General features: G+C 33.4%; 1 protein-coding gene across 2 annotated transcripts in view; it reads left to right on the top strand.

The window, feature by feature from the left end:
* The window catches only part of ZDHHC17 (zinc finger DHHC-type palmitoyltransferase 17), a 99,149-nt gene extending 79,642 nt beyond the window's left edge, over positions 1–19,507 (top strand). The window contains exons 11-17 of one of the 2 annotated variants that reach the window (XM_060165237.1): positions 5,739–5,861; positions 7,100–7,162; positions 10,773–10,866; positions 11,754–11,837; positions 13,058–13,215; positions 13,873–13,967; positions 16,657–19,507. In XM_060165237.1, coding sequence (XP_060021220.1) covers positions 5,739–5,861; positions 7,100–7,162; positions 10,773–10,866; positions 11,754–11,837; positions 13,058–13,215; positions 13,873–13,967; positions 16,657–16,795 — 756 coding nt within the window. In that variant the 3' untranslated portion in view covers positions 16,796–19,507. Of the gene's footprint in view, positions 1–5,738; positions 5,862–7,099; positions 7,163–10,772; positions 10,867–11,753; positions 11,838–13,057; positions 13,216–13,872; positions 13,968–16,656 lie in introns of those variants that run through there. The other variant, XM_060165238.1, reaches the window with a different exon arrangement.
* The last annotated feature ends 1,864 nt before the right edge of the window (positions 19,508–21,371 follow it).

The following is a 21,371-nucleotide window of genomic DNA, read 5'->3' as shown; positions in this document are numbered from 1 at the left end:
TTGCTTCCTAAATTGGACAGTAAATTTTATGTTCAAGAAAAAAAGTCAGATTCACATCTCAAAATAATTTTAGACTGTTGCTGTACTCTTATTAATCTGTTTGGATGTAAGTAGAGAAAAACAGGATAATTAGTAAAGTACCAAATAATGAAAACTTTATGCCAGAGAGTTTTATATAGTCTGTGTATAAAGACTTGTGCCTAGGAACATCAGATGGCACTTAAGCGCTTGGAGACCATTTTAAACAGCAAAATCACCAAAAGAAGCACACAAATGCTAAACAAGAAGGCAGAGTATTGCCTCATGTAACTCAGCGGGGAATGTGTGCATAGGGCCACTCATATTTCTTGCTGCTTTGCACATACAAATGACTGCAAAAGCACTGTCAATATTGATTTTGGAGTTACAAATAAATTCTAGCTCGTAGGCATGAGGATCAACTGTATAGAAGTTATTTTAGTTCTCATAATATGTTACCCAACTTAAGTGTTTTTGTGGTGGTAATGAGTATTATATTGATGTAAACCATTTGTTATAATAAATTATTTTTCTTTTTTACTATTCATTAGATAAGTATTACCCCATATACATGTTATATTTGTTTAGTGACTTTCTGGTTTATAGTTCTTTCAGATATGTTGTTTTACTTGGTTCTCAGAACAATCCTTTGAGATTAAAAAAATAAATCACACAAATCGTAATGCTATTTTCTAACTGATGGAAAAATTGAGGTTCAGAGAAGTTGTATCTCTTGCTCAGAATTACATAGCTAGGTAATTATCGAGAGTCTGATATAGAACCCAGCTCTTTGACCTGATACAGTATGTCTTCAAATGCCCTATTTTCTACTCTGAACATAATTTTTAAGTTCCTAAACCTTCTTAGAAAGCAATTTAGCAACCTGTAGAAAGGGCCTTTGATCTGTTAATTATTTATAAGTAAATAATAAGAGATAAGATCAAAGATTTATTTACAAGGATATTTATCGTAGTACCATTTACAATATAATAGGGAAAAAATGGAAATAACCTAAATGTCCAACCTGAATAGGAGGAAAGATTTTTCAGTTATGTGACATATGGTACAGGATAAAATAGCCATTAAAATGCTTTTCTAAGACTTAGTGATATGGGCTCATACTTAGAATATAACAAATGAAAAAATACTAAATTGTATTTACAGAGAGATTCTAATTTTAAAACGTGCAAAAGATAAGAGCCGGAAGTGAGTACACGTAATTTTAGCTGTGGTTATTTCTGGGTGTGAGATTTGTGAGTGATTTTCTTGTGCTTTTATTTATTTGAAAATTTTGTTCATTGACCATACTTCTTTTATAATAATCAAACAACTCTAAAATTCACTGTGGCAAACAGTAGAGTCTACTGTTTATTGTGTTGGCAACACTTTTGAAATAACTTATTAGGAATTTTATATCTAAAAATAATTATTTTTCAATCAGGTCTTAAGCTTCTTAAACCAAAGGTGGATGTGAGAAACTTATGGAACCTGGATCATTACATATGTAAAAATGAAAACAGTGCAGAATTATCATTTTCACCATTCTTTCCTATGCATTTTCCTCTTGAGCATTTTTTCCTGTAGTTTGCTCTTAGGACTTCTTCAGTTTTACATGTATCTCTGCTAGTTTCCTTCTCATATTTTCTAAGCTTTTTAATCCCTATCTTTAGGTATCCAGTCATCACCTGTGAATTCCAATAATACTGCTATAAGTATTCTTGTATATCTTTTTTTTGTGCACATGTGCAGGTTTCTGTGAAGTCATTAAAGATACTCTTACAAAAGTTCTTAGTTCACATGTGTTTGACTACTGTGTATAACGAATGATGTGACGGGAGAGGTCAGTGTCTTCCTTTTTGCTCCTTAGAGAACTCATTGCTCCAACACACTCTTTCCTCACTCAGTTGCAGTATCAACCTCGATATTTATCAAGTTTCCTGTACTCTATTTGGTTTATTGATCTGTGTGCTTTACCAGTACTGTATTATCATATTACTGTAGCTTTATTCTTAACTCATGATATCTGGTAGGCCAAGTTTCCCAACTTTTTGTTTCTCAGGAATATCTTACCTCTTTTTAGCCCTTCGCACTTCTACTTAAATTTTTAAAAATCAGCTCCTTAAGTTCCATGGGAAGCCTAATGCAATTTTGATTGAAATTCTATTTAAGCTATAGAATAATTTAGAGAAAAATGACTTCTTTCTGATATTTAGATCTTTGCTATTTCAGAATATCCTAGAGTGGGTGGCTTAAACAACAAAAATTAATTTTCTCACAGTTCTGGATCAGGATGCCTGCACAGTTGTGTTCAGGTGAGGGCTCTCTTCCCAACTTACAGACAGTCACCTTCTCCCTGTGTCCTCACATGGCAGGAAGAGAGTGAGAGAGATCTCTTGTTTCCTCTTCTTATACAGCCACAGTCCTGTTGGGTTAGGGCCCCACCCTTATGACCTCATTTAACCTAATTATCTCCTAAAGAGCCTATCTCCAGATACAGTCACATTATAAGTTTGGGCTTCAACATATGAATTTGGAAGAGGGGAGACATGATTCAGTCCATAGCAGAAGTCCAGGGTGGGATTGATAAGAATTCTGACTTTGTCTTTTCATCCACATTTCCCATACTACTAATACAGATGGAGGTGGGATTAAGAACTACCCCAGGCGGCCTGTCTCACCAGAATCATCTTCTTTCCTTGATCTCCAGTTTGAACTTTATGGTATAGTGTGGCTTGTCCTCTTTCCAAAGTTGTTGCTTGCATTTTGTGGATCACTTGGTTGGTTTGATTGACTGTTTTTGGTTCATTTTGGGGGTATTATGGTAAGTTAGAGCTGTAGTTCACAGCAGGCATCAAAATAACATCCAAGTAGATTAAAGAGTTAAATGGAAAAAGAAGATTCCATAAACATTTAAATGAAAACGTTGATGACAAGTATTTGTTTTATTTCTAATTGGAGGAATGTTTAAGCATAAAAACAAATACAAATTAAGTATAAAATAGTGCTTCTCTTGCTTCTAAATTCGCAGCTCTTTTCCTTTACTCAATGCTAGTGCAAACATAGTGATCAACAAATATGTATTGCTAGTGGGGTTGTAAATTGGTGTATCTTTCTGTAAATAATCTGATGGTATAAAAATATATATCAAGCAATAAAAATGTTCATACCCAAAGATATTGTTCCCATAATATTTAATGACCCAGGGTATACTGCAGAGCACTTTGGAGAGGCAGAATAGCATAGCTAGTAAGAGCCTAGCTTGTAATGCCAGCTCCACCTCTAATCCATTCTTTAATCTTAGACTGCTTAATTAACCTCTGCCTCAGTTTTATCATGGGGATAGCAGCAGGCTTTATCATAGGGTTTTTGTGCAGCCTAAATAAATGGCTTGTAGTCAGTGATAAATTTTATTAATGTTAATAAATACACAATGATCTCAATTATGATTAAAAGTGCAGAATACCAAAAATAAAAGGAGTTATCTCTGGGTTGTGGAGTTATTGTTTTTGTCTTTATGCTTTTTAGTGTTTTCTAACTTTCATTAGGAAAAAAGGTTTACAAAAAACAGCCATACCAAAAAATTATTTCTGTTAAATGTTTTAAATTAACTGCACTGATCTATTGCTAAAGCTAAGTTTAAACTACCATTTGAAGATATCTAATCTCTTTCCCTTTAAAAAAGCAAAGAAATTCTTTAAGTTCATCTGATATTTAATTCCTGAATACCCCTTTCAAACCTGTAGTCATTTACTGAGCTGCTAGTTAGCTCCCTGCAAATTTAATCCAGGCTGTTAGAACCTGACCTATATATACTTATATGTTAGCACTTTTTGAAACTGTTACAATAAGATACTGCCCTGAAAAATGCCACGGTTCAGCATTCGTTGCACATACATTTATCCAGCTTTATTCTTAAGCGAATTTTGCTGTTGGAAGAGCTGAAAATTTGACTTTCTGTTTATTCTCTTCTGGCTGTACCCATGGATTTTGGGGAATAAGGATGGTGAAAGTTGGGAATAAATAGGGGACTGGAGAAAGAGAAATCACTTTTATATATGGCAGGTGATATTAACTACTCTTTCTTCTTCCTTTTTTTCCTCTTGTATTTTAAGTAGTTGTTTAGTGTTTTCATATTTACCAAACAAATATAGGATTGTTTCATTCATGAAGCTGTTCTTTCTTTCTTTCTTTTTTTTTTTTTTTTCCGGTACGTGGGCCTTTCACTGTTGTGGCCTCTCCCGTTGCGGAGCACAGGCTCGGGACGCACAGGCCCAGCGGCCATGGCTCACGGGCCTAGCCGCTCTGCGGCATGTGGGATCTTCCTGGACCGGGGCACGAACTCGTGTCCCCTGCATTGGCAGGCAGACTCTCAACCACTGCGCCATCAGGGAAGCCCGAAGCTGTTCTTTCTTACCTGTGCTTCATAAGAAATGTAGAGTGTGTATATATGATAATGTCCAAATGTCTTACAGAATGTTTGTATGATACTTGTACTACATAAAATCTTTTTTTTTTTTTTTTTTTTTGGCCGCACCCTGTGGCTTGTGGGATCTTAGTTTCCTGACCAGGGATCGAACCCAGGCCCTTGGCAGTGAGAGTGAGGAGTCCTAACCACTGGACCACCAGGGAATTCCCAGCCTAACATTTTATTAAATCTTTTGGTTTTTTTTTTTTTTACATGTACATGGGGGCCTTCATAAATAATGAAGAAGTGACCAGAGTAGGAATCTTCATGCCTTTTAGCAAAGAAACGATACATTTGTGAAGAAATGACAAGCCAGAGGTTTTGAGCTAGGGGCAGTCAGTTATGGGGATGTGACTAGGAGCTGTGTGGGGAGACTAGTGGAAGAGAAGGGTTAGTGCAGTCAGTATGTGAACACAGGTCCCTGTCTGTCAGTGTCCTTCCCAGGCTTTGGTGATGAGGCCTTTCCTTTCTTCTCTGGTACAGGGAAGGCACCATTCTCGTGGGAAATTTTGTGGATAGCTTTTGTACCTACGTAAAATCTTGAAAATGGTATGTTTTGTGTCCCAAAAATGTGTTGCTCTAGCAACATTGCTTTATTTCTCTCAGTGTTATTGAAAATAGTCTTTGATTCTTCACTTATAAGTGCCTAGTACATTTCTTATATTTTCATTAGGTAGAAAAATGTAAACATAGAAACTGTTTCTGTTTTCAGCAGGTTTATAAGTACCTTTTCTAAAATTAAGGCCACCTTGAATGTGGGCAAAAATGGCAACGGAGAGAATGTAAAAACAATCTTTTAAATATATGGGTATGATATCTAAGTGTTTGGTAGATTTTAATGCATATAGATAAAATATTGATAATATGCTAATTACTTTGAACATGAGAAGTCCCTTCATTTTTGTCAAAAGAAATAATGATCATTTAAAAATATGACTTTTCAAAGTCATATTTTAAATATTTAAAAATATGACTTTTCAAAAGTGTCAGATAACCCTACATGATTTAAAGTTTATAAAAAATTCACATTTTTTTTATACTTATTTATGAGCAGAATGGGAAATGTATTTATTTTGATGTAATAGATAGACTAACATGTATAGATGTAATCTATTTTGATGTAATAAATAAACCATCTTGTATTTTTTTTGGAGGTTTTTGTGTGTATGTGTGATAAAATTTTACAGATTATAAGTTTACCTATAATGATAACTAGTTTTCATTGCTTCTTTAGATTCCTTAACTTTAGGTACATCTCAACTTTTTATTTATCCATCTTCCATTCCTTGTCAATAGTATTGCACTTTTCTACAATTTTGGAAAATCTTGGAAATCAGATCCAGGGATTATTAAAGCTACAGAGGAACAAAAGAAAAAGGTAGCAAGATACAATCTAACTAGTCACTTGTGTTTTATTGCCAGATTATCAGTATTTTTAGCAGATAATAGAGTACAAAAAAGGAAACTAGAAATTTCAAACCAAACTGAGATTATGTGTAGTTGGCGCTCACCTTTGGTGTTCTTGTGATGCCAGTCCTTACAGTTCCATGACATTTTAAAATTTCATCTTTCTCTCCTTTATAAGGATTATGATTGTTTTGAGGGACAAATAACAGTAGTTTACACATCTCTGTAAACCTTCAGCAAATAAATATGCATTCAGTAAATGTTTGTTAAATGACTGTAAATTAGAAGGCCACTAAACTGGTTGATAGTGTAGATATATTGTTCTAATAACTGAAATGTTTGTATATATGATCCAGGGCACCCCTCATCTATAGCTGAGGTACGTAGGAAACTGAATTTATAATCCAAAGATGTCACGGTAAGTAGAGAATTGGATTAGAAGCAATTAGATCATTTTAAGAGCTGTTTAATCCAGTCTCTGAAAACAGAACAAATCCTGATGAATTATTTCCTATCCACATGGATTAAAACACTAGTAGTTTCTTACGGTCTAATCTTCCCCTTTCTAGGCTGCATAAAGAGTGCTACCCTTATGTTCCAGTATTCTTTAGACATTACTGGTTATTGATTTGCCAGGTTTTCTTAGTCATAATCCAGTTCTGAAGATTCAGTTCTTTATTGGACTTAGGTTTACATTCATCCCTTAATCATCAAAACCTTATAGAGACTAGTTCTTAGGATAGGTCATTTAGTTTTATTCTCAGAGAAATATTCCCATAACTAAATTTAGGGTTGTTTTTTCATATATCCAAGAAATAAAATTCCTGTATTCATATTATAATGGAATAGCAGAAGTAAGCGAAGAGATTTTATTATCTTTAGCTGAAAACATTGGTTAATTAAAAATGAGCATTGTGTTTGCTGATACTCATATATTTATTTTTATTGAAGTATAGTTGATTTTCAGTGTCGTGTTAGTTTCAGGTGTACAGCACAGTGATTCAGTTATACATATATATTTTTTTTCTGTTTCATATTGTTTTCCCTTATAGGTTATTACAAAATATTGAGTATAGTTTCCCTGTGCTATTCAGCTGGTCCTTGTTGGTTATCTATTTTATATTTAGTAGTGTGTATTGATACTCATATTGATGGCACAATAGTTGGTATTGTTCTGTTTTGAATAATTTTTTTTTTTTTAATTCACAGACAATAGTTGAACTTGCAGAGACAGGAAGTCTGGACCTCAGTATATTCTGCAGTACCTGTTTGGTAATATTTTTTTCTTTATTCTTCCCTCTCTCCTCTTCCCCTACCAGTGGCATAGCATAGAGAGTTTGGGAAACCAGGACAGTTTCTTTCACTGAGCACATTTCTTGACCCACCCCTGCAAAATGCCTTTTAGATCATGGTACAGGAGGAAAGATGGTGAAAAGATGTCTCCTTTCCAATGTGCTTATTCCCCCGATGGTAGACCTTAACTACACTTCTGATTCAGTGGTGCCATTCATTTGTATTCATTCTTATTCTCTTTTTCTCTCTTAAAATGTAATTCAACAAATAAAAAACTAAGTAATAAAAGTATTTAAAATCAAAAGTTTACTGTGATTCCCTAATATACTGTTATCCTAATTACATTTTAAGAAAATTTATTCTTATATTTAAAGGTCACAGTGGGAAATTATTAGATAACTTTTAAGACAACATGGCCTCTAAACTGGTTCAATTAGAGCAGTTATCCATCTGTATTAGAGTGTTTATTCAACTTAGAGCACTATTTTATCATTGATATTAAACATTGTCATATTCAACCAGGTCATAGATAAAGCTATATATGAAATTAAATGGCATTTACTTATGGAATCAGATATAGTGATACTGACATTGTTTTATTACTATAGACATCTAATTTCTATAGAATAATACTGTTTTGTGTTTTAATGATTTTCTGCTTAATTTTTATAATTAGTTCTTGTGGAAAATATACAGACTGCCGCAGTGGTTAAACCATATTTCTCTACATGGAAATGGAAATATCCCCAAATCATGCTTGAAACTAAATGCCCTTTTATACTTTTAAGTTATACACTACAACTGAACTAATATCTTAACAGTTGAATAATAATAAAATAATTGACTTAGTTTAGGATTCTGGAATGAGTTTTTGAAACTAAGCTCTACTTCTACAGATTCTTTTAAGTTGTTTCACTTAACCAAACAGTTGTTTGGCTGTTTGTTTCTTTGACCTAACAGTTATGATTTTGGATGTTCAAAATATATACTGCTTTACTCTTGGTAACAACTTTAGGGTACTGACTGATTCTTTTGTATTTTCAAGCATGCTTTAAAAAGGCTTTTGTTTCTGTGCTTTACAATAGGTAATTTACAGAATTGTATTCTTAACATTTAGGACATTTTTATACTCTACTATTCTGTGAAAATATAATTCTGTTCCACAAAGTCAGGTATACATTGCTGATATCCTTGCCATATAGTAAACAGGTTGTTTTTTTTTTTAACACTTTATAGGCTATGCATTTAATCAATTATATCAAATTGTCATTCAAACATTGTATATGTGCTTTTAGCAGTACACTCAAAGCAAGCAGTGTTACATGTCATGAATAGTTAGACAACTTCACTAGAGAATTTTCTTTCCATCCTGAACATTGGGGTTAAAAGTATGGTCAGAAGTAAAACAATAACTTTCCATTTTGATAAGAAGACAAACATTTGGTAAACAGTTCAATTAAATTAGTTGGATGGTTCTTCAGGACTGATACAGATTCTTGGGTCAGCTGCCTACCACTGCTGTTGTTTTCTTATCCTGGTGTGGTTGTCATTTGGGGTCAGCAGTCTTTTCTATAGACAGTTCAATGCAGAGGCCCTTCTTAATTGGGAAATATGAATTTAAGAGTTGATTCTCTTCAGTTTCCTTGTGCATGAGGTACTTGAGAATACCTGATAAGAAGCCTTTCATCTAGGTTGGAGACAGTCCTTTAAATGGTACTTATTCCAGTATGCATAACCCCTTGGTTATAGATCATGGGGCACCTGATCTTCATCCAAAGATAGATTACAGTGATCAGCTTCAGAAACAAGCTTAGGATATCTTCTTAATAACTCAGTTAAGCTTTACAATAACATAACACAGTAACAAAGAGCCATTTGGGAAGAGAGTTTTAGACAGTAAATACTGACCTCAATTAACAAAACTAGAATTTAACATCTATTGAAACATAATCTTTTCTGTCTAAAAGTACCCCCATTTTTATCAGATATAGCCAAATTATGATTGTAGAAAGAATATCCCAAGTGGAAAACACATTTTCTAACCATTTCTTTTCTCATTGTGAGGGCATCAGTCTTGCAGTCAGCAAACAGTTTCTTTATATAGAGGTGCTCAATACAGTTTCATTATTAAGTAAATATCTGATGGTAAGAACAAGACTTTCTCTCATCATAGCATAAACATTTTATTATATATTATGTTATCATAAGCTGCATAATTCTGGATAGATAATTTGTTATTGTAAAATAAAGAGCTTGTTCTATTATAAAATGATTCAAATTGACAGAGGTATTTGTCATTATATGGGTATCTTTACTTTGAAAAATACACAGACACATGTAGATCAGAATTTTCTAAAAATGAATTGCTCTGTAAGTGAACTACGGCAACTGTTGTGTTTAGGAACCTTGTGTCAGTTTTTGTGCAGAATTCATTGACAGCTGTTGCCCAGAGGGGAGACTTAGCTGAGAGTTGGAAGTAAGGATAAAATTTGTTTGATATATCCTACTTCTTTCTGCTAATAGGTTTAGTCTCATATCTGTGGTGAAAATTACTTAGCCTTTTCTTGGGTCCACAGATTTTTTAATACATGTAAGAACCGCATAGTGCACCTATGCCTTTTTCTTAGTACCTCAGAATAGTGTGTAATTTATGCAAACTGTTGGGGAAATGTTAGTGCTTTTATTGAAACACCAATAAAGGATATTACAAAATTTGTTTCTAGCAAGGGTTAATAACTGTAGCTCTTGTCATGTATCCAGCATTGGGACTAGCAGCTCTTTGAAGGTCGCCAATGAGTTCTTGTATTCACTTGGTTGCTTTAGAGTAATGTAGAGAAAAACATTTCATAACACTTAAAACATCATAAACATGAGTTTTTTATTGCCTGTGAAGACCTGAAGAATGTATTTTATGTTTTTTAAAACAAACAGGGACTGCCTAAACTTCTTAAGCATGTTGTACTTTCTTAGATAAGGTCGTGCAGTTCAGCAGAGGAAGTGCTGTACCTTAATCTGAGATCTCACATTTCTTTCACTAAAAGAAAGACGTGTACACTTACTGGGATTTTTTGCTGGATTTGTAAACTTTGGGAAGACATTTTATTAATGATGCGAATTTTAAAAGCTCTCTTTTATTCACTTCTAAATTGACCTTCCTTTTACTAAGGAACCAATTGCATTTTATTAAGCAACAACCAGTATTATGACCATTAATTGCAATACATTTTCATTAAGAAGCCTGAAGAGTGATATTTGAGGAATTTGAGGGCTGTGAATTAAATATAGTACCATTCATTGCAACAGCAAATTGATCTTTGATTCTTAATTATTTTTGTGAATTGATGGTTCTGCCCCGTCTTAGGAATTTATATTTTAGAGTAGACTTATCCTCTTCATCTTTGTTGTTGCAGTTGAAATTTTATTAAACAAAAGTGATTTTTGTTTGGTTCTATTCCTTTGGAAACCTTGGTATAATCCTTTTCAAAAAATACCGGGTTTTTTTCATATTGTATTTTGAGAAAATAAAATGTTCGGCTTTCCTCTCTTAGGTATAGTGCCTTTCATAATCTTTTAACATGCCTGTTAACAGATACGGAAACCAGTGAGGTCCAAACATTGTGGTGTGTGCAACCGCTGTATTGCAAAATTCGACCATCATTGCCCATGGGTGGGCAATTGTGTAGGTAAGTTTTATGAGTAATTTCTAAATATATTGTTCATTTAAATTACTCTAGGTAACTAATGAAGTACAATATTAAAGTAGGTGTAGAAGGTTCATTCTAGCACCCTACAATACCCCTCGTTCCCCCAATTATTTTCTGAGTGCCAAAACATCAACTTAGTTGTAAGAGAGAGGGGAAAAGACATCATAAAATCAGTGTCTAGAAAAGATTGATATAATTTCTCTATCAATTCTCTCTGGTGCCTACTCTTTCCTATTTTCTCCATTGGATAACAGTGAAATCAATAAGGGGGCAGATTGTGTTGTTTTTTAGTTAAACTAAAGTAAGGCAATAAAAAATATTTAAAGGTTGTTATGTACAGAGGCAGAGAAGAATGACAGATAAGAACTCTACATATCTCAGTGTTCAAGAATGGCATAGTCTGAGGAAATGAACTAAGTGGTCTGAGACGTGGCCCTGGAGATTTTATGAGAGGACAGCAGGGAAACATTACAAAGATTGTATGACTATGTTGGGGAGAAGCCTTTAAAAAGTAGGATTTTAAAGTTTATAAAACTAAAGATAAAATAGGATTATTTAAACCTCAAGGCAAATAGTAGAATTAAAGCTCAAACTTGTGATTTATTTGGTTCATTAAGACTCTTTTGAATGAATATCACTGCAGTCACTACATCTTTGTGTGTCATTATAAGCATTCTTTTATTTTAACAATTTTATTAAAACATTTATTTTCTTGAAGAACATTTTGTAAAATAAATAATGTATGTGATTATTGTCCAAGGTGTATCTCACTTTTCATGGAATTTCGCCACCCCTACCTCACCCCTAGGTGTATTTCCAGTTGTTTTTTCTTAGCTAAAAAAAATTGCTTCTGTTTTGTTCTTTAGGTGCAGGCAACCATAGATACTTTATGGGCTACCTATTCTTCTTGCTTTTTATGATCTGCTGGATGATTTATGGTTGTATTTCTTGTGAGTACAATTAGTTTTTTATCTTCTTAAAACACGTGTTTGCGTACTCATGCTTTACCATATTAACAAAAAATATGATAATGACAAATGTGTTTTAACTAAAAATCATGGTTTGGGGCACCTCATTACAATGAAGCATAAAGAAAAATAGATATAGAACTGTCAAACATGTTCAACATAGAGTATAAGAAACAGAATTATCAGTTAATTATCTTTTAATAGGCTTTGAAAAGCTTCTGGGTAAAAAACACCAACATTTTTCACAGCACATGCTTGCTTTACTCTAGTAGTTTATAGATTTTGTGATTGTGCTAGTTGCTCTTTCTTACCAAACAGCTGGGAAAATATAGTTAAGTTTGCACAGAACTTGAAATGTTTTGAAGAGTAAGGTATAATTATTGCCTATTAGAGAATATTTAAAAGGTTAAGAATAAGTTGTCATTCAGTGATCATATGGGTATAGTATCTTAGAAGAAATGATGGGGTTTTATTGCACTGAGAACATAATTTGGAAAGAATTTAAATGAAAATATTAGTTACTGTCCTTCAGGGCTTGGTGGTATTTAGCACAAAGATGTATTAGATACTGACATAAAAATAAGTCTTGGATGATTTCCTAGTCCTCCTACTCCCACAGATATTAAGAATAATCTCTGTTATTGCCCTAATGAAAAAGGAGGTTACTTCCTCAAATAGGGCTTAACAGAGAGAACGATTTTGTCAGAGATCTTTACCTAATTTCTGGCAGCCCAACACACCTGAGAGAGAGAGCATAGTCCTACTAATAACATCAGTTCTTTATGGCAGCAGCTCTCAAAGAGTAGATTTTGTTTTGGAAAAAGTCCCCCTCACCAAGGTGATCTTGTGTTATGTTCCTCCCCTCCAAAGAAGTCTCACATATCTGTATCATCTTATCTTTGTATAAAGGAATTGTTTTTTTACATATTGTATGTATGCAATACCAATCAAATAAAAACTGTATATTGTTACAGTACAGGTTTGTTTGTTTTTAGGATTGCCTGCTGCTTTTTCTATTTCTGCTTTTGATATGTTTTTTCACTAATGTACAAGGGGATTATTTAAGAGTATGAAAATACTTGCATTGAAAGTCATCAGTTAAATTCTTGGATCGTGTTTTCTAAGTGGTGCCTACCACAAATGTCCACACGAGGTGCTTGGATGGTTATGAGTAAATTTGCGTTCTTCTGCTCTGATTTTAGACTGGGGACTCCACTGTGAGACCAGTTATACCAAGGATGGATTTTGGACATATATTACTCAAATTGCCACATGTTCACCCTGGATGTTTTGGATGTTTCTGAACAGTGTTTTTCATTTCATGTGGGTGGCTGTATTACTCATGTGTCAGATGTATCAGGTATGTGCAAGTGCATTATTTGTTCTTTAGTGTGCAGAGAACTCTTAAAAATTCACTCCTAGCTTAAAAAATAACAATGTATTCTCTTTATAACCATTCCTACTTTTCAGTAATTAAAATTTTTTCAAGAGTTAAAATTTTCAGTTTGCTGTTCCTTTCTTCTTCACTCTTTCTCTCCACCTCTCCTCCCTCTTCTTATATTATGAACTTTTAACTTTCAGTACTACTGTCATCAAAACTTTTTATTTCTCTTTCCTGGTTTACATACATCCAGTTGGATATAAGTGTGAGCTTAGACTGATGGTTCCATTAATTTTGTGTGTGTTTTAATATTTTATTACCTACAAATATCAGTATTTATTCAAGAGTTTTTTTAATTAGGATTTTTAAAAAAGCTCCTTCTTAAAGGGGCTGATGGAGAGGTAGTATGTACATAATGTCCATGCCTACACATACACAGTGCCAGGTGACCTGTTTTTTAATATTTTCCCTGTTTAACCAGCTACTTCCCACAGAGTCAGATGGTACTGTGTAAACCCGCTTGATGATCTCCTGATGGAAAGCCAGAAACAGACTCCATCCTGATCCTCTTGAGAATTAACTTGTTTTATATTAAATATTCAGAGAGTTAATGGTTTTCTTTCTCTTGCCTCTTAGATATCATGTTTAGGTATTACTACAAATGAAAGAATGAATGCCAGAAGATACAAGCACTTTAAAGTCACAACAACATCTATTGAAAGCCCATTCAAGTACGTACATATCTATGAATTTAATATTTTCTCTTGACATATAAAGTTCCTTACTAACTAAACTCAGCAAATATCTAGTGAGTACATCAAAGAGAAGTATTTTCTTTAAGAATGGCAATAATATATGAAACAGGGAATATTTAATTTACTTAACAATGTGTAAAATAGCTTATAAAACATACCAAATACCAAGATTTCTGCCAGATGAAACATTGGTTAGTTCACCATAACTTTAGTATTTATCACATTAACTGTATATAAATTTGTGATATTCATTTTTTCCTTAATTATACAATTCAAACTTTATTGACCTACTAACGTTTAGTATTTGTTCTTTAACCTTTCCATCAATTTATAAATTTTCATTCAAAAATGAATGTATCCAGAAAATTGAAATAAGATTTTAAAAAATAGAGTTGATTAAAATTCATTATTTAGGGAAATTTCCCAGACTCTAGGGCAACTACTTTTTGGTGCAAATTACTTACCTTATTTGCCCTCTGAATGACACAAAAATTTCCACACACCTAGTTTTCTTTTCTTTTTTTTTTTTAATTGAAGTATAATTGACATATGACATTATATTAGTCTCAGGTATACAACATAATGGTTTGATACTTGTATACACTGCAAAATGATCACCGCTAAAATCTAGTTAATGTCTGTCACCATACATAATTGCAAATTTTTTTTTCTTGTCATGAGAACTTTTAAGATCTATTCTCTTAGCCATTTTCAAATATGAAGTACAATATTAACTATAGTCACCATGCTGTACACTGCATCCCCAGGGCTTACTTATTTTAGAACCGGAAGTTTGTACATTTTGAACCCCCTTCGACTATTTCGCCCAGCCCCACCCCCAGCCTCTGCCCTCCACCAGTCTGTTCTCTGTATCTGTGAGCTTGGGTTTGGTTGTTCAGATTCCATGTAAGTGAGATTATGTGGTATTTGTCTTTCTTTGTCTGACTTATTTCACTTATAATGCCCTCACGGTCGATCCATCACAAGTGGCTATATTTCCTTCTTCTTTACAATGGCTGAATTTTATTTCATTGTGTGTGTGTGTGTGTGTGTTGCATTATTTCAATCTATTCATCTGTCGATGGACACTTAGGTTGTTTCCATATCTTGCCTGTTGTAAATAATGCGGTAATGAACATGGGGTGCAGATATCTTTTCAAGTTAGTGTTTTCATTTTCTTTGGATAAATACCCAAAAGTGGAATTGCTGGGTCATATGGTAGTTCTATTTTTAATGTTTTGAGGAACCTCCATACTGTTTTCCACAGTGGCTGCACCAATTTACATTCCCACCAACAGTGCACAAGAATTCCCTTTTCTACACATCCTCACCAACACTTGCTTTTCTTGTCTTTTTGATAATAGCCATTCAAACAGGTATGAGGTGATATCTCATTGTGGTTTTGATTTGCATTTACCTAAAAATTAGTGACGTTGAGCATCTTCTCGTGTCTGTTGGCCATCTGTATGGCTTCCTTAGAAAAATGTCTATTCAGATCGTCTGCCTATTTTTTAGTTGGATTGTTTGCTTTTTTGCTATTGAGTTGTGTGAGTTCTTTATAGATTTTGGATATTAACCCCTTATCAGATGTATGATTTGCAAATATTTTCTCCCATTCGGTAGGTTGCCTTTTCATTTTGTTGATGGGTTTCCTTTGCTGTTCAGAACCTTTTTAGTCTAATGTAGTCTCATTTATTTATTTTTGCTTTTGTTGCCTTTGCTTTTGGTGTCAGATTCACAAATTCATCACCAAGACTGAGGTCAAGGAGCTTACCACTTGTGTTTTCTGGTTTCAGTTCTTACATTCAAGTCTAATCCATTTTGAGTTAATTTTTGTGTATGGTGTAAGATAGTGGTCCAGTTTAATTCTTTCGCATGCGGCTGTCGAGTTTTCCCATTTATTGAAGAGACTGTTCTATTCTTTTATTTATATATATATATTTTTTAATTTGCATTCACTTCAAAGTTAAGAAACAGTAGTTTCCTAATAATAGAAATATTTAAAACTTTGAGTTTTACTCAAGCTGCTTGTCTACTGCCATCAAGCTTTTGTGGTGCTATTAATTGTTGCATGTTTGTGGAAAGCATGTAAACCTTTAAATAAAAGCAAAAATAATAGAGTCGGTTGAGTAGTTTTGAGAATTCTCCCATAGGCACAATAATTGTATAAGGTGTAAAACTGACTGCTTTTCCAAAGGTATTCTTGAAGTTATAAAATTTGGGGAACTTTCCTTGATATTTCTTTTTTTAAATTGCTATTCTTAGGTACACTGTCAAGTTTATGCTATTGATATTATTTTGTCTTTTACTCTCTCAATTTTGGATATAGTTTGTCTCCTTGCCAAAGAGCCACCAGTCAAGGAAAGGTTTTATCAAAAATTGCGTATTACACAGGAATGAAAGAAATGCAAATTTGAATAACTTTAATATATAATTGTATAACCCATTGTATTAGCAAAAGAGAAAAATCAGAGCCGTGAAGAAACATGAATGCATACATATTTTGTAGAGTTATAAGCAGGTTCTTTCTGGCAGGAAGCCTGAGTTCTTAAGTTTCGAAAAAAATATATTTAACATTAAAATGATATTAAACTCATATTAAATTATTGTACTAATAGACTTTTTTTTCTTTTTCTTTTTCTTTTTTGGTGGGGGTGGTGTTTAGCCATGGATGTGTAAGGAATATTATAGACTTCTTTGAATTTCGATGCTGTGGCCTCTTTCGTCCTGTTATTGTGGACTGGACCAGGCAGTATACCATAGAATATGACCAAATATCAGGATCTGGGTACCAGCTCGTGTAGCAGCATCTTTATCCTATGAAGCATATTGCTGAGTGGTGCCTGAAAATTGTGTCTGTCCGTGTCTCTCTCACACTCGAATCCACATCCTTTGAACAAACAGCATGCTATATGTAGGGCTAACTGTGAATTTTAGTCTTTTTTTCCAACACTTTTATTAACAAAAGTAAACATGGACAGAACACACTGCCACTTCTGGGAAGAATAAAGGTCTTAAAATGAATGTTAATGGTTCTTAATATGGGAATTCACAAAATACTCAACTTTTTGGTTTTGTTCTCATAACATTTTTCATGAAAAAAGAGTGAACTTATTCTGTTGACAGACATGGTATACTGATCAGAAATGCTTGATCCTAGCTAAAACTAAATTTATGGTATACAGCTAAATTTTATGATGCAATCTAGTATTGCATTTAATTCCAAGAAAGTTGTCTTAAATTGCTTCAGACTAGTATTATGTACGTGTTAGAATGTACATGTAAATACTGTGATGAAAATCATGTTGTTTTATTAGGGATCTACTGTAATGTGTCTTCAAAGACACAAGAAAATAATGTTCACCAAAAAATGTGCTAACAATATTTTATTGCTATCAGCTGTTGGCAATGCTGATATATTTCTAGTTCAGTGAAATAATTTTTAGTAACCTTGCTCTAAGGTTTTATGGTCTGATAATAAAGCACTTGCATGAGTATAGTAAGTCATGTTATTTTGTTCAACTTAAAAGCCCTACTAAGTGCATGATACACCTCATAGTATGTATACTGGCACACACTATCCAGTAAAGCATAAATTAGAATTTAATTTGATGTGCACATAGTCCAGTTTTTTAAGGGTTGAGCTATTTTCAAGAAAAGGCAGAACAAATAAGTTAATGCAAAATTCTCAATAATAGAAATAAATGGCTATACTGCAAAATAAAGTGTAGACAAAATAATGGAGTCTAGCTAAAGATGGAGCATGATCTCTGTACATATAGCACATGTGAATAAAAGAAAAGCTAATGGTGTATTCTGGTTTTTAAAGAATGACCTATCAGAAAGAATTTTATCCCTAAGATTGTTTCAATTTTCCCAATATTGAATGTTTTGAAATTTGTTAATGCTGTCTGAAACAATTTCAGATTTTCGAATTGTCAAACATGATGCACTGATCAATTTTTGTTGCAGCATTTCCATACTCTCATGGTGAACTGTTGGTCACTGCTTCCATAACTGTTGTTTACAGGTTTAGTCCTCTTAAGCGCTGAAGCAAACTGTGGTTCGAGCAACCTGTGGGAAACCTGTGAGAGGGAATGGGCTGGGGGAGGGTGGGAAAATGGTGGTCCGACCAATGACAGATCCTAGACCAGTGTAAAGATTGCGTATCTGCATATAAATAATTTATCAAATAGTTTTCTCTTTGTGTCTCTATGTGTTAGTGTATTTAAAGCTGCTCATTTCATTTTATCCAACCAAAAAGAAAAGGGAGATAATTAATGAGCTTCTAGTGATGTTCAATATCGCTGTTAATAAGCATTATACCCTGCAAGTTCACTGCATGTCTGATGCTTGGTAAAATTAGTATTCTCTGTAAAATGCAGATTACAGGTATTAAAGCAGTCTAGTGGTATACCCGCCCCTTGCCTTAGTAAGAGGAGCAGTGAAAATGTATATAGTTGATGTTCAGTATTTCCAAGTACCATTTTTATATAGTAGTTTCTTTGAGCATAAGTCATACATCAAAAAAATTACTCTTAGTGTACTTGAGTGTTTTAATATTAGAAAATTGGCATACGTACTTTATTTTTGAAAAGGGAAGAGATGGGTGTGGGGTGGCAATAGCATTGTGCCATTTTGTCATAGAATGTACAAAATTGGTTAACTTTACAAATGTCTCTGCTAGTTTTGACTACTAATTGGGGGAAATTTTAGATAATTTTTAAATTCAAAGTTATTTATAAAAGGCTAGAATTCATTTTAATTTTTTGTATTTTGAGCCACTTCACGTGAAGACTCAGTTGCAGTTTTTATCGAATACATTTTTATTAACAGTCAAATACAATGGTGGTTTTCTCAGAGTTTGGATGAGAGTGTTGTTACCATGTCCTTTCTTTATGGTACAATATTCTTTCCAGTGCAAAGGAGATGTCTTTCAGTTAGACAGAAAAAAACAAAACTCTAGATGTATACATGGAAAATATTAGCAATGTTAATGCTTTAGTACTAGCCATCTCATAGTACCAGTGAAATTTATAACTCAGAAATGGTCTGATGGTCAGGAGCCAACCATGCCTCTGTGTACCGTCTAATTATTTTGTAGGTCTGTGTGTGGAACCAGTTTAACCCCGTTCTAAAGTTGTGTATGAAGGTGACCCTTTGGGGAATAGTTCGTATCAGCTTCATTGCATACTTTTAGCAAATAGGAACTTATTTCTCAGCTCTAAACATGAATTACTTCTTTGGAATTTTTTCCGTATTTTGTTGTTCCCAGGAATTTATTTGAAATATTAATAGGCATAAAACAGCATCATTATTATACTTAAGCTATGGATATTTTTATTTTATATTTTCTTTATTTATAACTGTGCCAAGTATTATTTTGCTACTTAACGTGTTACTCTGTGGAAAGAAAAACCTGTAAAGTGTTTAATAAATTAGCTCTCCTTACATAAATTAAATCTGTCAAAATTTTGTAAAATATTAATCAGAATAAATATTGACTCTTAAATGTGTGTTTGGTTTTTTGCTCAGTTCTCTTCAAGAAATTGATGAAACACGGGTAGTGGTACCTGTGATATGAAAAGATTATTCTATATGTTTATATCTGGGTCAACTAGGAATCAGGTGGCAAGACTAGAAATTGGCAAAAAATAGAAGGTGGTGGTAGTATTCTTTAAAAAAAACAAAAACCAGCAACCTCTAATTCTGTGTGTGTATGTTTGTGTTTGTAATGCATTTTTTTTAAATAAGAGAATATGTTTTTCTTTAAGAATTTTGTATTCCATGGAGTTACTTAGGATCCTCAAGGACTGTATGAATCTGTAAGATTTAAATGTAAGTATGTCTAAAGACTCTGTAGTAAAATAGTGGAAAAGGAAACCTACCAAGCATTGATCTCAGTTACTTGAGAAACCCTGAATGACTAAGAAAGCTTTATTTGGGACTTCAAAAAGCAAAAATTATGGAGGAACCCTTTCCTGTTGTTCACATGATTGTTTATGGTTTAATTGAGAATGCAGTGGTATTAAATATTTTCAGATTGGACTAATTTTCATTTCATAATTATTTTACAGTATTGAAAGTAATGCCTCCAGAGCTGTGTAGACCTCAAGTAACAATATTTTGAACAAATATAAATAATAAAGGAAATTCTACTGTAAGCCCTCCCTTTTCATTCCATTTAGGTACTTTTCTCCTCTTTGTCTTGTCTGGATTCCCCAGTCCTTCCCAGATTGGTAGATTGTACCTATGATGTAGATTTCTGGTTCTAAGAGTTTACAGAGATAATTGGAAACAAGTGGTACATACCAGGACAAGGAATATTAGCTTCAGGTCAGAAAGTAAACCTTCAATTTCATAAAGTTCTTGGTATTAGAGTTTTCTATTAAATATCTTTCTGTGACTGTTAAAATAGAAAAATCTGTAATTCCAAGTGGAAACTTCAGAATGTCCCTTGATCTAGGTCAGCTAAGTCATAAACTCAAGGAAACCAAATGTGCCTCTTAGAAAACTCTTTTTGCCTTTGAATTGGAGTATGAATGTTTTGCTCAGATAAATTTTACCAGAATATCTCTGTCATCAGATATTTACTTGGATTGGAAAATACTTTTTAATAGACAGCAGTGTTTCTAGTACTAAGTAAGAAAGAGGGATTATTTCCATCCAAAGCATTAGAAAGCCTCATTGCTGCTGCTGCTGTTTCTTGGATCTGTAGGTTTACAGTTGTCATCAAATTTGGAAATTTTTCAGTCATTGTTTCTTCAAATTTTTTTCTTCCCCCCCTTTCAGCAAACTCCAGTTATACGTATATTAGGCCACTTGAGATTGTCCTATAGCTCAGTGATAATTCATTTTTTAAAATTCTCTTTTTTTCCCCAGTGTTTATCTTGGATAGTTTTTAATGTCTTTAAGTTCACTTACATTTTTTTCTGCACTGTCTAGGCTGTCTGTCATCAGTACTATTCAGTATTTTTTATCTGCCACATTATAGTTTTCACCTACAATGTTTTATTTGAACCATTTTTACATCTTCTGTATCGCTACTTAACTCTGAAAATAGAGAGTACAGTTATAATTGACTGTTTTAATATTCTTACCTGTTAATTTTCATATGTATGTCAAGTCTGGGTTGGTTTTGATAGATTTTTATTCATCATTATGGACTGTATTTTCCTATTTCTTTGCATGCCTGGTAATTTTTGATTAGATGCCAGACACTATGAATTGAGTGCTGGGTATTTTGTTATTCTTATAAAAATTCCAGAGCTTTGTTCTGGGATGCAATTATTTGGAAACTTTGATCCTTTCAGGTTTTGCTGTTAAGCAAGATTTGTTAGGCAGGACCAGAGCAGTGTTCAGTTCAGGGTTAATTATTCC

This window comes from Lagenorhynchus albirostris, chromosome 11, assembly GCF_949774975.1.
Source record: "Lagenorhynchus albirostris chromosome 11, mLagAlb1.1, whole genome shotgun sequence".
Taxonomy (NCBI): Eukaryota; Metazoa; Chordata; class Mammalia; order Artiodactyla; family Delphinidae; genus Lagenorhynchus; species Lagenorhynchus albirostris.
Note: the sequence above shows the minus strand (reverse complement) of the source record. Positions and strands in the feature narration are given on the sequence as shown.